The 16,296-nt window shown below is 41.2% G+C and overlaps 1 protein-coding gene across 4 annotated transcripts in view; it reads right to left on the bottom strand.

Moving 5' to 3' along the window:
* The window catches only part of LOC142854945 (bifunctional heparan sulfate N-deacetylase/N-sulfotransferase 3), a 127,494-nt gene extending 111,453 nt beyond the window's left edge, over positions 1–16,041 (bottom strand). For 2 of the 4 annotated variants that reach the window (XR_012911387.1, XM_075981453.1), the window contains exons 1-2: positions 15,923–16,041; positions 1,634–2,773 (exon numbers count right to left, since the gene is read on the bottom strand). Coding sequence is in view for 2 of the 4 variants with exons in the window: in XM_075981453.1 (XP_075837568.1) it covers positions 1,634–2,614 (981 nt within the window). In the remaining 2 variants the exon portion in view is untranslated. Of the gene's footprint in view, positions 1–1,633; positions 2,774–15,251; positions 15,383–15,922 lie in introns of those variants that run through there. The other 2 variants (XR_012911388.1, XM_075981454.1) reach the window with 2 other exon arrangements.
* Between the last annotated feature and the right edge of the window lie 255 nt (positions 16,042–16,296).

The raw sequence follows: 16,296 nt of genomic DNA, 5'->3' as shown, positions 1-16,296 counted from the left end.
AACTTGCTCTTGTAGACCAGGCTGGCCTCTAACTTACAGAGATCCGCCTGCCTCTGCCTCCTGAGTGCTGGAATTAAAGGCATGTGCTACTACCTGGCTTGGATTTCTTAAATTTTATTCCCTTAAAATAACTGCACATTTACTAGAGCACTATGGAGATCTGAACATGACAATAAAATGGAAAGTGATTTGTTTTCATATGTATTATGGTCTCATATCATACTCAGAAGTAAGTATTCCACCAAAGTAGGATGGCAAAGAAGAGGTTTCATGGATTTGTATTTACAAGTTGCCTAACTTTGTATCAATTATAAAATAACTGGGAAGGAGGGGAATTTGGCAAGCTTTTCTACCACAAATGTTAGTTGGCTAGCAGGGGATACCTGTCTCCCCATTAGGGAGAGGATTTTTACTCATAAAAGTGCATGTTACACAGACATTTCAACACAGAACAGTCACTAAAGGAGTAGGGTAAATGTGTAAATGTGCAGTCATTCTGTAACATGAAGGGGGTCTTTAAAGAGTTTCTAAAAGATGCATCTTAAGAAAAGAAGCATGATTTTTTTACTGGTTGTTTGAAACAGAGTTATATTAGCTTAATTCTTCTCTAGCATATCTGCTGAATGTGCACATATGTTGAAGTTCTAGAACGACTTTAAGGACCTGGATCTCTCTTGCCACCAGGAAGGTACAGGGGGTCACACTCAGGTTGTTTGCATTTTCCTACTGAGCTACTGCCTCAAAATAATATTGCTGATATCTGCTTCAGTCATAGTCTAATATTCTATTAGAAGGCTAACATTATAAAGAATAAAAATTATTTACTTAAAGCCTCTCCCTTCTGTGAGGAATCAACACTAGAAAGAAACAGAGATGGAGTCCCATTATTAAACAGAAAAGTAACACAAGTGTAGATCATTTCAACTTTGTCTTTCTTATTGTTACCTAACTAGTTTTTTATATAACACAATTGATTCTACTATAATTAAATAATCGCGTGTGTGTGTAATGGAAGCAGTTTCATACAGTGAGGAATGCATGCAGTTTACACGCAGCCCAGTGGCATCAGGTGAATGCCAGAAGCAGTCCTGAGAGAAGAAGCTAAGCCCTTACGATTCCACGTGAACAAACCCGCTGCTGCAGTCAGGTCAGTTTTCCATGGTTTGTAAATGAAGCTCATACTGATAGATACTTCACAAATTTCTGAATTTACTCCTTATTGAGACTTGTAGTTTCCAAAAACTCTTACATACCTTGTCTCAGCAAAACAAATTCCATTTTCTTTGTATTTTAACAGATGTCTTTGTTCTCTAAGTGGAGAGCTTCTAGAAAGCAACTAAGCAAAAAAAAAAAATGATTTCTATTTTGCAGTCATAAGCACGCACAGAAAATCATTTCTGGATCTCACCACACTCAATACTTTAGTACGATCTTCATTTTTCCTGATTAAGATATAAGTATAGTAGGAATTTAGGTAATCTAAGATGAGAGTAACCAGTTACACTAGTTCCTCCCAAATTCTCTTGATAAAACAGAAGACCCAGCTCCTAGAAATCTCAGTCCTGTGAAGATGGGAGTGCTGGTATCTCAGAGATGATGCCAACTGAGAAACTCTAAGATATCAGGGCCTTACCTTTACGTCATTGGTGTTCATCCTCGTTCCCTCCTTCCCCACAAATATGTCATCAATGTCCACTAGGATGTACCTGTCCAAGGACACAGTCAGCCTCTTCCCTGACAAGAAGGAGATGGCATCTATGAAGATGAGCTTGTGCAGCCAAAAGTTCAAGTTGTTGCCAAAAAGAACGCGCTGGATCCCATCGTGGAGCCCCAGGTCATGTATGATCGTGGCATAAAAAGCACCTTTAGAGATGGGACGAGAAAGGTTTTCTGGAGTCTTAACTTTGGCAAATATTACCGGCTGGTAAGTGGAGTGGTTGATCTGAAAAACTGTCCAGTCAGTTCCGGGTAAAGAACCCCTGTCAAGCTTGGATGATTTGGTCACACGAAGCAAGGGGGAGTGAGGATTAATACAGCAATCTTTCACTGCCAGGTTTCCACTTATGGAAAAGGGGAAGCCTCTGAACTGAAAGCTCTGTAGGTTTTTTTCACTGGTTTTGTGGAACCCAATGATACCCACACCATACTCGACACAGTATTTATCTAAGAGGCTTCTATTCCAAGAGTCCATGTTTATATACTTTAGAATGTTCTCGTATATAATGAGAACGTATTTGCCTTTCACATTGTCTGTAAGGGCAGGAAGGTCCCCTTTTCCAGGAGCAATTTCAGTGTGATAGTGGAATCGAATGGATTCGAGCATCATAATGATGTCTTGGCCAAGGGATGAGTACTGACTCTCCACAAACACCAGGACTGTGGGGTCGGTCCTTGAAGCATCAGAAAGCATTGTCCGCTTCACTTCCATCAGCCTGGATGGTATGTGCTGGAGGTCACCGCAGTCCCCTTCTGAAGCCCTCCCAGAGAGTTCGCTTTCCTGTTTGTAGCCGCTGTACAGGTAGTAAGCAGAAACGATAATGCTGACCATACAAAAAGTGGCAAGCAGAATCAGTGTTCTTTGAAAGTGTCTGTGAAGTTTCATGATAAAACTCATGTTGGGTGGACTTCTTTGACTATTCCAACAGAAGCACCATCAGAGGGGAACATAGGAGGAAGGACGGAGTTTCGGCCACGCTCCTAGTCTCAGCCAATAGTTTATGTCACCATTGCAGCGCATCTGAATTGCACCATCAGGAATCACAGGAAACAAGGTCTGAAAAACAGAGCAAAATAAGACAGAGTATAAAACATCCTGTTTTCAGTATCAGAATGAAGTGAGTTTTTACCATGTTGGCTACCTTACACGGTGGTTTACAAGCACATTGGTTGGTATGTTACAGTAGAAAATCTTGCTTTCTTTTTACAGTTGTGGATGAGGACTGGTAACGGATAGAATAGGAATTTCACTCAATACTGGGTCACTATTCCTAACAGAGAACAAGTGCCTGGCTGACAATGACCTAGATTCACTAAGCTTTGCATCTGTCAGTAACCAACATGTAAGGGCACATAGAGGCACTAACTACCATGCCTGGCTTCTATGTGAATCTTTTCCAACAAATGCCTCATTCACCCATGGCCAACTTTACTTTCAGTGTGGGCTCACAAACAGCTACTTCCTATCCTATGCTTTTATTTTTGTTTTTTGTTTTTTTTTTATCTTCCAAATTCTTTAATGATCATCATAAGAAGTGATACCAGTGTGGTGACAGCAGTATTTCATACAATTATATTACATACAAGAGTTTTGATCTGCAACTTTGTGTTGTACATACAATCATATGACACACAATTACATGTGTATATATATGCATATCACTACACTCAGAAAACTTAAAAAGCAAAAACAATTCAGTGTCTCATCTTACTCCTTCAACTGTTTCACTGTAAATTAATCTTTATATTTCTAGCAACATGTACAGAAATAGGCTTATACATACATCACACGTATACATACATGCCATTTTATGACATTACCTGACCACCACCCATAGATGAGAATCAGCTCTCTACTAGTAGTCATTCTTCCCGTAAGTTATATTTCCCTTTTCAGTGAAATCACTAATACATCCCTACTTTTTCTGACAATAGCTTTTTTAATATTTTAAAATTCATTCTATTTTTTGTGTGTATATGGGTGTTTTCCTTGCATGTGTGTATATATACCATGTGCATACATGGCCTATAGAGGCCAAAAGAGGTTATCAAATCCCCAGTGGCTAGAGATTCAGAGTTGTGAACCACTACATAGGTGCTGGCATATAAATCCAGGTCTTCTGGAAGAGCAGACAGTACTCCTAACCACTGAGCCAACTCTCCTGTCCCAAAAGTAGCATTTTTTTAAAGGTTTACTCTCATGGCTATTTTTGGGGATTTTCTTTCCTGCTCAGATCCACTTATCATTCAGTCTCTTCCATTTGCTCCAGGTTCTAGAAAGCTGGCTTCATTAGCTTATGTTTTTGTTGCAAACTTGTGCAACCACTTTGGGAAATAAAGAACCCAACCGTGCCTATGCTTTTTCTTCTAATTGTAAAAACCTCAGGATGGACTGAACTGATAGCGTTCCCTTCTTTCATGGCATGGTTCTGTAGGAACAGGCAGAGGCAAGGATGTCACCCTCTGAGTCTGTCATGAATGAGGCATCCCATGACAGGTAAATATGGAAAACTAACCTCGCCCACACAACTCTCTTGTAAAATTTTCTGACCTTCCAAGGGGCAAAGACCCAGTAGAAAACACATGGTCATGAAAAAGTCCTTCCCCTTTTACTTACTATCATAATAATTAAAATTTTGTTTTAAAGCATCCTTCCTGTTGGGGTGGTAGCTCTAAGGAGGGAGAATGAAGTCCTCATTTATCTATGATTGCAGCCCCGTGCCCAGCATGGAATAAACTCAGTGACTGTTGGTGGAATTTATTGAATTCAATGGCTCATTATGCCTGTCGGTTTATTAGACACTTCTACCTCATGCTAATGTCATAACGTATCTTTTAAGGTTACCCATAATTATTAATGATTACAGTTGCTAAAAATTGCTGGATTTTAAGCCTGATATCTGCTATAGTGAATGTGAAGTAAATGCAATCATATAACCTTGGCATGTGATAAACCCAACAAAATAATCCATGGTATATATAAATACACACATACACACACACACACACACACACACACACACACACACACACACACCACAGCCACTGCCATCACCACCACCATCAAAATCCCACCCACCCAGAAATTGCTCTGCAATCAGCCGAGAGGTAATTATTGAAAAACTAGTTTGAGATTAAGTGCTGTAGTCAATGCTGAAGACAGCACAGAACTGGAATTAGGGACAATTCTTGCATCTATAAAGATGGCTTCACTGACAACAATGAGACCTGTGATACAACAGCAAATACCATGTCACCCACGGTAAGCTATGATTTATGATAGAAAACAGCCAACACTATCATACATGGTAAATTGTGTTTAAAAGACATTTTTGTACATTCTAGGAGAGGGAGACAGACAGACAGAGAGATAGAAAGAGAAAGAGAGAGAGAGAGAGAGAGAGAGAGAGAGAGAGAGAGAGAGAGATCAATAAGATGTGGGAAAGTCAGCAACAGTTCTCCAAGCCACAGCACCTAAGGGCCACCTAACACAGTGGTGATGGCATGGATGTGAAGTTGGGAGGCAATGTCAGGAAAAATCCCGGGCCAGACAGAAGAACCCGAATGATTACAATGTGTTTGTCCAAGGATGAGAATAAACTAATTCTATGACACTATGTACTGCGATAAGACTGGGAATAATACTTGGTTAAAAAGCACAGCAAATGAATGCATGTCTTTCAACTCAGAAATAGCACTAGACTATCAGAAAAGAAAGCCAACAGAAACAGTGTGCGTGAGCAGAGGGTATGAAATCGGGAGAGGAAGACTGTCTATGCTACACAGTACAGAGAGAAGACGCTAGAGAGAAGGGCAGCTGCTCTGACGCCATGGGAAGTGATACGAGTCCACACTCTTGGGGAGAAGGCAAACGAAGTAACTCTTGGAAGAAAAGCAGACATTATGGCTGGAGTAGAGATGCACTTGAGGATTAAAAGCTAATGGTGTCTGGTCTGTATGGGAAGCACAAAGCTTCGGGAGGTAATGAACCTGAGCAGGTGCCGTTCACTGCAGTAGCTACTGTGTGACAGCATGTACAAGACCCGTGTGCTCATTAAAGGAGTTGGCTGAAGACAGAGACATTCAAGCAAATCTTTGAAAGCTCAAGCTACACAACCACAGTTCCTCACGAAAGCCCCAGCTCTAGCCTTTTTTCCTTTTAGGTCAGATCATCCCCCTATGAACCTTCATTGTGAGTTGTGCTAATATATTGTTAGCGTAACTATTAGCTCAACGTGTCTGCTCCTTGTTAGGCTGACATTCCCATGGGCAAAGGGTACCTTGTTATCTTTCAGAGAAAACTTTTTAAAAACCAAGATCAACAGGAAAATACTTTACACAGTGATGCTGTATTTTTTAACTGCTCTCACAAATACATAAAACATTACAGGCATTTCGTCTTCAGGGCTTCTGTGCTAACTAAAGGGGCAAGTCCATTGACCAGTATGCCAGGATCTCCACTCACACTGCTGAATTTATGGCTCTGGGGCATTATGCTCCTTAGTCATCTTAGGATGGGCAAGGAGGCTGAACGACATTCTAATAACTTTGGAAAATGAGCTATGTGGGCAGCAGTGTCAATAAACACAGGCACAGGAAGGTTGGCATATCTCACTACCACTTCCAGAGGATCTCTTGTAAGTCACACTGAAGGAAGTGCCACCCAGGAAGGTTGAACCATAGCCTCAAAGATATTAAGAGCAGTTGGCCTTCGCAGACCCTGTCCTGACTTTAGAGACTGAGCAACAGGCCCAAGATGCCACAGCTAGTGATGAGCTAACAGCCTGCACCAAAGACACTGCAGCAACATCACCCTCCTTCCCTTGCTAGGGACATACAGGAAATGGACACTGGGGGGGGGGTGTCACTTTTTAATTTTTGTAATGTCCTCATGTGAAACCAGTGGTACTGTGGTTGCTACATCCTCCGGTTTGTGTTTAATGTTTCATATGAATTTTTAATATTATCTTACAACATAACAAGTTATCACATACCGTTTTCATACATATTTCATCTTGCTCAATTCCCCTGCCCCAGTCTTCCATCATTGACCCACTTCCTCTGTCTTGCTGTTCCTTTTGCTCCCAGCATTTCTCCTTACGTCTGTTCTATTGTCTTCCCTCACAACCCCTTCTCTCCAGTGCTGCGGTCCAGCTCTGTTTTCCGACCATTACCCACCTTACCCACACCTACACACAACACGTGCTAGCAGTTCGAGGTGAGAATCTACATGTGGGAGAGAGCGCAAACCATTTGTCCTTTGAGCCTTGGTTATATCGTATATACTGTTTTCCAGTTCTAGCCAGTTTCTTGAAATGTTCATGTTTCCTTAACAGCTGACCGGAATCCCATTGTGTATATGTACACACGTCTAGACTGAACTGTGAATAGAGAAGTAACGAGCATGAATAACTCAGGGCTCAGCTGTACTTCTCCTGGACACTTTATAACCTATAGTTTTGAATGATAATGGTATTAAACAAGACTTATTAAATTTTTTTGTCATAACCCATTTTTATTCAAGAAACTTTTATATAACTCTATGCATATGGGTATATAAACTATAATTTTATATGACTATGAATATGGCTATATAAAATATAATTCTTTTATTTATTGATGACAAGTCATAAAGTAATTAAAAAACGTCTGGAGTATATGTAAATATATACATACATATAATTTTACCACTTATTAAACATTAAAGCAAATTTGCATACTAACAAGATAGATGGTCTTATTTATTTTTATATAAAGAATTAAGCATTGCTGAACATTTGATGCTTCAGAATGTACAGCATATTCGGCTTTTCAGAGTGGACTAATACTTTGATTTCATGATCATCAATGCCAGGAGCACTGCTTTGCATAAATACATAGCAACAAAACGGCAAAGGCATGTTTAGAGTCATTTCAGAAATTGTTGAAAATTACGTTCTATTCTTCAGCCAACATTAATTTAGCAACTTTTTTTTTGCATGAAGCTCAAGTCAGCGACTCAAGCAACAATTTAAAAAACCCCAACATTCTAAAATAATAAAACCCAAAGAAATACTAACTTGATAGTTACATGCTGAGGAATAACGGCAGGAAAATATTTAGTCTGTTTTCTATAAGTAAACATTGCATTTAAGAGTGGAAAACTTTGTATGTATTCTCTCAAACCCGAGCTGAAGCATCCCCAGCAGGCTTCATCACTGTGCACATAGGCCGCACTGCCTACTGCTTGTTCTGAACCAAAGCTGGTCTGAAACAGTGTGACACTGCCTCAGCTAGCACCACCAGATACACCTTAGCTTCATCACATGTGTGACTGTGAGCTAACCTGTGCTCACTCAACATTCCATTTGACTGTGAGCTAACCTATGCTCACTGAACATTCAGAAACCTCGTACCATTACTGAAATTTTCACAACCCCACATTCTGCTACCTCAATCCCATAGAGCATCACGACCTACAACTAAAGAAAACCATTAAACTCTCTCAGAATAGCATCTGATATGCAGAAAATGAATGAACAAGACAAACTGTTTTAATTACTAGGAAGATGGTTACAGAAATGAACTGTGAGAGAAATATCTGGCAATGGAAGTTCACTGAGCACCCATAAAGGGCGGCTACACTCATTTCACCTTGACTGGAGTTGTGGCATGCACAGTTAACAACCCCTGGGGAGTCACACGGGGCTTCCAAGGAAAGGAGGCTCAACCAGAGGCTTTCAAATACCACATCCACGGGCTTCTTTCTACCCCCTTTCCTTAGACAAGCACACATTCCCTGTTTTATTTTTTATTACTGTTCACTCTTCAATAAATTCCAAATGCTTATTTGAATCCCAGACATCCACAGTCTCAGGCCTAATTCTTCAAAGCAGCCAGAAGCTTGATAAAATATCAGTGCCAAGCCGTATCAACGGTGTAGCCAGTTAGCTCCAATGGAATCATTTGAAAGCAAACCCGACATATTTCAAAATCGAATTTGTAATCTTCTGCCTATGTTGTGTGATGATTTTTTTCCTGGGGAGATAGGAACAATTGTTTACTCGCCCTAGATAGGAAACTGATGACCAAGTACAGACACTGCCTGTCTTTGCTGGGGTTTCCATTGCTACATTGGAACACCACGACCAGAGCAAGTTGGGGAAGAAAGGGTTTATTCGGCTTACACTTCTACATTGCTGTTCATCACTGAAGGAAGTCAGGAAAGGAACTCAAACAGGGCATGATCTGATGCTAAGGCCATACAAGGAGCTGCTTACTAGCTTGTGTCTCATGGTTTGCTCAGCCTGCTTTCTTACAGAACCCAGGAGCACTAGCCAACCATAGAATGGTCCCTCCCCCACTGATCAGTAATTGAGAAAATGCCGTACAGCTGGATCTCATGGAGGTACTTCAACAACTGAGGTTCCTTTCTTTCTGTTGACTGTAGCTTGAGTCAAGCTGACATACAAAACTAACCAGTGCACCAACAGAGTCCAACTTGGTGAACCAACAGGTTTTATTGGGGGTTACTTATAGGAATAGCGGTGAGGGGTTACTTATAGGAATAGCGGTGAGGGGTTACTTATAGGAATAGCGGTGAGGGGTTACTTATAGGAATAGCTGTGAGGGATTACTTACAGGAATAGCTGTGAGGGGTTACTTACAGGAGCACAAATGACAGAAAGACAGTTGCATAGCCTAAGCCCAACCTAACATGGCAGATCAGCGAGGCTGGCAACCTGGAGCACACTGTATAACCTGCAGGTAGCTCAGCAGGTTGGAGCATGTCCACTCCAGGTGGCTCAGTTTTATCTAAGCCTCTTCTACGCAACATAGCTCATCTTTGCTTCTTCGAGGCAGAGTTCCTGGTCTCTGCCTCTTCCAAGAGGCTGGGTTTGTTTGAGAGACTTCTTTGAAGCTTATCTTCTCTGAGAGTGACTCTTGGTAATCTTGGCAGCTTAAATACTCGAAAGAGAGAAGGTCCTAGTGAATCTGGTCGATTTCTGAGACTTCCTGAAGCAATCTAGTGTTGTTTGCTTCCTGTCTTAAGAAGCCTTTCTCCCTTTAGAACACATTGCTATTTCACTTCCCTGTAAACACCCCCACTCAAGAAGTTTCCCTCTAACTCGAAAGTTGCTCCACCACAGCCTGAAACCCTCTTCGTCTCACACAGCACCCAACGGTCGTCTTCTATTTCAGTCCAGCATATATAAATGAAACCACACCTTTCCAATTCCATTTCCCAAAACTCACTCCATTCGAGTGCACCCCCTCTCATCCAGAAGACACGAAGCCAGTATGCACCTCTCATTGAGAAGACATGAAGTCAGCACGCAAAGAATCCAGCACAGATGTTACCAATCCTTACTACCTTTCTTCAATGTAGCTTCAAGGTGGAACCCAAATTGTTTTTTTAGAGCTAGAATTTCATCAGCATCTGCCCAAAACTTGCTGATTAAGATTCAAATTCCTACACATGGTCACAAGGCCCGGTGTGACTAGCTCCCTGTATTGCTTGATTAGATGGTATGGCTCACTGCAGTAAAGTGGATTTTCTCTTGTTCTCCCAACGAGACCATGATCTTGTCTTAGGGTCTTTTCACATGGCATTGCCTGTGTCTGGAAGTGTTTTCTCCATTTCATCTGCTGTATCTTAACTCTAAGTCTGAACATCCCCGCCCATATTGGTCATCTATTAGTCCTGGGTCTGCAATGCCTCCTTGTTAAAACATCTTCCCATTGTCCTGCACCTTTTCTGTGGCACATGGCACAGTTTCTAGTCTTGTGATGTTCTGTGGAGTGCTCTCCATAAGACGGAGAAGCACCTGTGAGTACTTGCACGGTCTCCTTTGTTCTCGGTGACTACAAAAGCAATTCTTAATAGAAGAACATCCCATTGAATACTTGTTCAATGGGTGAAAAGGGGCTTTTACTCAATTTTATAAATAGCAGGTCATTCACAAACTGGGGCAATACTCACGTCAAACCATCAATCACACTGGCCTCAAACAGTCAGGTCAATAATATAAACATTGAGAGCAGCAATGACCACCTTGACCGGAGCCATAAATCAGGACTACGGAATGCACCTCTCACTTGGATTCTATTTTTCACATTCTGACATTTTGTAGAATTCAGCGTGGCGAGGGGTACATCTTTCTTAAAAACAAAAGGAATTCCACAAAGAAAACATTAGCCATTTTCTAATGATGTTTCATTAAGAAAAAGTGAAAGTGTAATTGTTTTTGGGATCCCAAGCCGTTCCAAACATGCAGGGAGGAAATGAATATATACAAACAATTTGTAAGGCCCTATAGTGGCTGCAAAAAGAACAAGTGTACCAAGGTACCATCTCCTCTCTTCCACTGATAACTCCCATCGTACTAAAGCAAAAATCAATAAGAGAACCGTGTGGAAATTGGCAGAATATAAAATGTAAAATAAATGGCCATCTGGAAAATGAGTATTAATAACTAAGGAGCCACATGTTCTAATGCAGTTGAAAGACACTGGCGTCTAAACAATATTCCTCCTTCTCAAATTCATTATGTATGTGTTGAAAAATGCATTTGGAGTCTTCAAAATACTTTCTTACGGACTATGCGAAGAGTAATTTAGCAGTATTAAAAATTGACAAAGAACATGCTTTTCTCTGGGAAAGGATGTGTGAAATTGTGTCATGTTAATTGAACCCTGCTGTGGTAGGCACATAAGAAATTGATTTCCGCGGAGCACTATCAAGAACACACTCTGTCTCTGGAACAGGAACTTTAAAAAATGGATGGGAGGAAAGCTGCAGTTGGGGTCATTAGCTTTGGATAGTAAATTAAGAAGAAAATGACTACTGTAATGTCCCCATCCTCTTTGTATTTAGAATCCATGAAGGGAAGATCGCAGTTAGTTCATTTTCTTCAGTGTTGTGCCATCTAGCAAGGCAGAGAAGAAAAATATTCCATTACTGTTTGCTGCCTGCTCTGCCTGCCTGTATGGCTGAAGCGGAAGAACATCTGCCTATGATTTCTTAGGTTGTGCTAGAATATGCACCTAATGGCTGGGATGATTCAGCATGAAGAGTATAATCTGTTCATAACATCTCTGAGAACCAGGGAGTTACTAGCTTCTTTCCTACGAGATACGGTTTGGCTGTATCATACCGTTGACTGTATGATTGTGGGCTGTTTTAGGCAGATTACATAAGCCAGGAAAGGAACGATGGTCAATCTGTAGAGAGGAAGTGGGTCCACTGTAGGAATCGAAGACTAGAGAAGGCGATAGGGAATCCCACGACTCTAGCCTAGAAAGTCATCTGCAAGGAAGTCAGATTAAATTCTCCTTCTCTGTGGGCACCAAGCAGTTAGAGTAGCAACTAAACTTGACTGTTTCTACTTCATTAAGGAACGTACTACATTTAATTGTAGCAGGAACTGCTTCATGTCTTGTACAGAATCCATGCTCAGCAAATACCTTCTGAATGAGAGTTTATAAATACCGTATTTCCTATGCTAGGGTATATTGATACAGAATGGCTGGAGAAGAACCTGGATTGTTTACATTATATCAAGAGGCATGGCAAACATACATAGCTGATGGAAGAGATGTTGATAGAATAGAGCAGTCATTACTTCCAGGTGCATCTGAAGCTAGATTCAAAACCGAATTCCAGCTCCACTGCTGGCCAGGGGTGTAACCTTAGTTAGTTAATCTCTTAGTGCTTCGACAGGAATGGGAATAGTATAGAGCAGAAAGGAGACTCATGAAGAAAGACTGCACATATTAAAATTTTATATGTGAAGTGTTTGAACAGTGACTGTAGAATGTAAATGGATGTAACTGTTATTTTAATTGCTGATAGTTCTAGAATATAACTCTCCAACAAGTTGAGATCTGTGTTACTCTCTGATGGCCTTTTATAGGAAGAAGTTCTACAGGTCTAGACAGAAGGTCAGGGAAGGGGTTCTGACCTCTTTACAAGGGTAACAAAACCAATCCCAGAGCCAGAGAGGGCTTACTGCAGACTTTGTCATGGCTGAGCCAGGACCGGGATCCAGTCGACTGTGACTTTTACAAGCAGTGGAATTAAACAAAAGGATAAAGCTTGGCCTATATGTAAAATGGATGTCATAACAGAGACAATTAAGGGCTTCAATTAAAGTCTATGATACTGGGTGTTTATTAACTCTGCTTTAGCAACAGGTACTTAACAGTAATCTGTTGTAAAATGTTGTGAAATTGTGTGTTATGGGCATTAATTGTAATAGGGCTGGACATTTTCTCTAGTCATATAACTTGCACGAAACTGATCAAAATATCTAGACTAATATCAAAGTATAAGCCAGAGCTGGAGAGATAGCTCAGTGGTTAAGCGTACTTGCTGCTCTTGCAGAGAATCCAGGTTCAGTTCCCAGCACCCACATGATGGCTTACAACCATCTGTAATTCCAATTCCAGATGATCTGATGCCCTCTTCTGAACTTCACAGGCACAACGTATGCACATGGTACAAATACATACATGTAGGTAAAGTACTCATACACATAAAATAAAAACAAAATTTAAAAGAGTATTCACTAAGATAGGTGCTTTACTTGTAGACATTTTACAAAATGACAAGAGTTATAGTTTAATTCTTTTCTACAACTATAAGGGGACCTGAAAGCATGCAATTTTTTTGAGTATGGTTCAGATTAACGATCTTTGGAGCACAGCTGAAATTATGGTGACCCAGGAGCACCCTTCTTTATAGCAGCCTTCAGAGGTCCTGCACGTCTGTGGTCTGCTCCTCTGCAGCGACCACATCCCGGAGAAAGGAAGTACCATTGCTGTCTAAGTTGCTGAGCAGCTTTAAATAGCGCAGTTATCCTTAATTCTATTTCTTTGTTTTCATAGAAAGTGCAGAGAAACCATAAACATGTGTATTCAAGTAGTTTCCCTTGGAAAGAACTTCAGCAAATACACTTTTCAGTTTAGAAGTGGACCATAATCACCAAAGATTAGGTGAAACCTCAGCCATGCTAAAGAAATCCATATAATTAGGTATCTTGAATCAACATAAAACAATCATGATCTCTTTATGGTTTTAAAGTTTTAAAATAAAGACAGCCTCTGCACAGTTCAATTGTAAATCCTAATAGCTTCTTTACCAAGGGACGGGACTCAAAGGAAGGAAGGTTTCTCAGCAAATCTTCCAATTACAATAAAAAAGAAATCTCCTATGTGCTGGAACTTTTAGAAATAGGATTTTGAGAAAAATGTATTCCAGGAGAGGATTACATTAGAACTGAACCAAACCAAACTGTTACAAAATTCTCTACAAAGAGGCAGAAACCTTACTTCACCTCAGACATGTTAGTGATCTGAGAAAGACTGTAGGGTAAATTACCAAATCCCAACTCAAGTGACCAGTTTGCAATCAGCATTTGCTTCCAGGAAGAGCTAAGCTTCTGCCTCACCATCAACAGCCCAGAGAGGACAAAGACAGCATCACAGAGTACAGGCACAGAGCTACGTAGAGAAGGCAGGAGGAAGCCTCTATTGATACAAGTCATGGGCATCCTTAGGAGTATCTTAAAAAAAAAACCAGCCCTTTTATATTTATAGTTATATTTGAAACATTCTCAGATACAAAACTGACAAGGAATTATGGCTGAAAAAAAGGGAAAAGAAATCTTTTCAGCTGAATATTAGACTCTCCTCCCATTATTCTACCCTCACGAGGAGCACCGTTCCACGGTGGATCATATGATATTTTCTAAGGACAAACAGAAAAATAATGGAACTGAGCTCGGCTCCATCCCCAACTCCCTATTTTAACTCGTGCCTTAACCTAACATTAGGGACTCATCTGTTTACCCTGTTTTCTTGAATGCTCTCTCAAACTACAGATGTTACTATATCCTAATGTGTTTATAAAAATATAGGTATTAAATGAGTTTCAAGCCTAAACAGTGCCCATATACTGGAGAAACTCGTTGTGAAGTGACTGGACTAAGCTTCTGAGAATGCAGAATTTGATTTTCCACTGTTCCCTCCCCCAAAATGGTTATATTAAATGGAAAAATATATCTATTTTCTTTTAATTGAACGCTTCTTTATTCGATAGGTTAATTATTTACTTCAATTTATACTTAATGTTTCTATCATATCACCTTTAAAATGTTATTAAACTACATCAAATACAAAGCTTTGTTAAACATTGTGACTGCATGATAAGCTGGTGGTTAAAGTTAAATTTACTTTAATGTTATTTCCAAAATTCAGAACAGCCAAAGACATGCAGTTGATTAATCATGCAACTTCTGCATAATGAATTTGTTAGTATACACCTTAACAAACTCAAAGAGTCACCTCCTTAATTCTTTAATCTAAAGTAAGTGAAACTTCAAAATGATCTTTAGATGATGAAATACTTTACGCGTTAATTTATCTTAGTTTAACCCGATTAGGCATTCGTTCAGAGCAGAGAGTCTTGATGGGATGAAAACCAAGTTACCTCTCATTGAAAGCCCCACTAAGTGAACTGTCAATACAAAGCATAAATAAGCAGATCCACTTACCTGGAGTTAAAGTTCAGAGAGTTTGAAAATGCAGGGGAAAGTTTCAATCGACAGACAAAAAAATAGAAAGAGAAGGGTGTGCAACCTTCGGCTGGGCTTTCTGCCTTTGCAAGTGGCAGTAAGGCCAGTCTGGCCAGTCCCCTCATGTTATGTAACATCTTATTAATATTAGCCATCAGACTGCTACCAAGCTGGCGAGGCACTAGAGGGCAAGAGTGACACATGCAAGACCCATCTCCAAGGGACCAGCGCTGGGACCACTTCAGGGAAGACAGATGCTAACTAAGCTGATTAATACCAGATGTCTGAAAGCAGCAGCTAAACTTGCCCTTGTCCCTCAAAGACTATCTTAAATGCCAATTTCTGACTAGCTCCCGTTAACAGGTTAATAAATACGCGAAAGCAAAGAACCACGCCATGCAGAAACTTTCAGGATTAAATTTACAACCCACAGTGACTCAGGAGGTTTGTCTTTGCCTTGTTTAAATCAACGTATTTTAAACAGGAAAGGGGGGGGGCGGAATATAAATTCAATGAGTGTAGATTTCGGGACCCTTCGTTTCCAGTCGCTAGAAACTTGCGATGGTCGCGCTGCCATTTCTAGAGTCCGCATTTCAAGTGGCCAGGGTTGGGTTCCTAGGTGAGGACCTGCCCGCCATCCTAGAGATTACCTCGGGCTGCGGAGCGCCGGCATCCTGCCTCCCGGTCCTCCTCGTCGCTACCGCTGCGCGGCCACCGCTGCGGCGGCCTCCCCCAGCACCCGCTCGCCCGCTGAGTGGGATGGGCGCGTGGGGCGGGCGGGGCTGGGCGGGGCTTGTAGGGCGAGTGGTCCACGCACTCAGGGAGGGGCAGGGCGGGGCGGGGCGGGGTTGGGCGGGGCTTGTAGGGCGAGTGGTCCAGGCTCTTAGGGCTGGGAGGGGTAGCACGGCCCTGGCAAGCGCTTTGGGATCTGTCCTCACCCCACGCCACCGTGGAGTTTCCGGGGTTCTTGCAGCTCGAGCACGCCCGCCAGAGCGGGAGGAGGTGAGAGCCCGGACCCAGCCAG

Source organism: Microtus pennsylvanicus, chromosome 7 (genome assembly GCF_037038515.1).
Source record: "Microtus pennsylvanicus isolate mMicPen1 chromosome 7, mMicPen1.hap1, whole genome shotgun sequence".
Taxonomy (NCBI): Eukaryota; Metazoa; Chordata; class Mammalia; order Rodentia; family Cricetidae; genus Microtus; species Microtus pennsylvanicus.
This window is presented reverse-complemented; position numbering and strand designations above follow the sequence as displayed.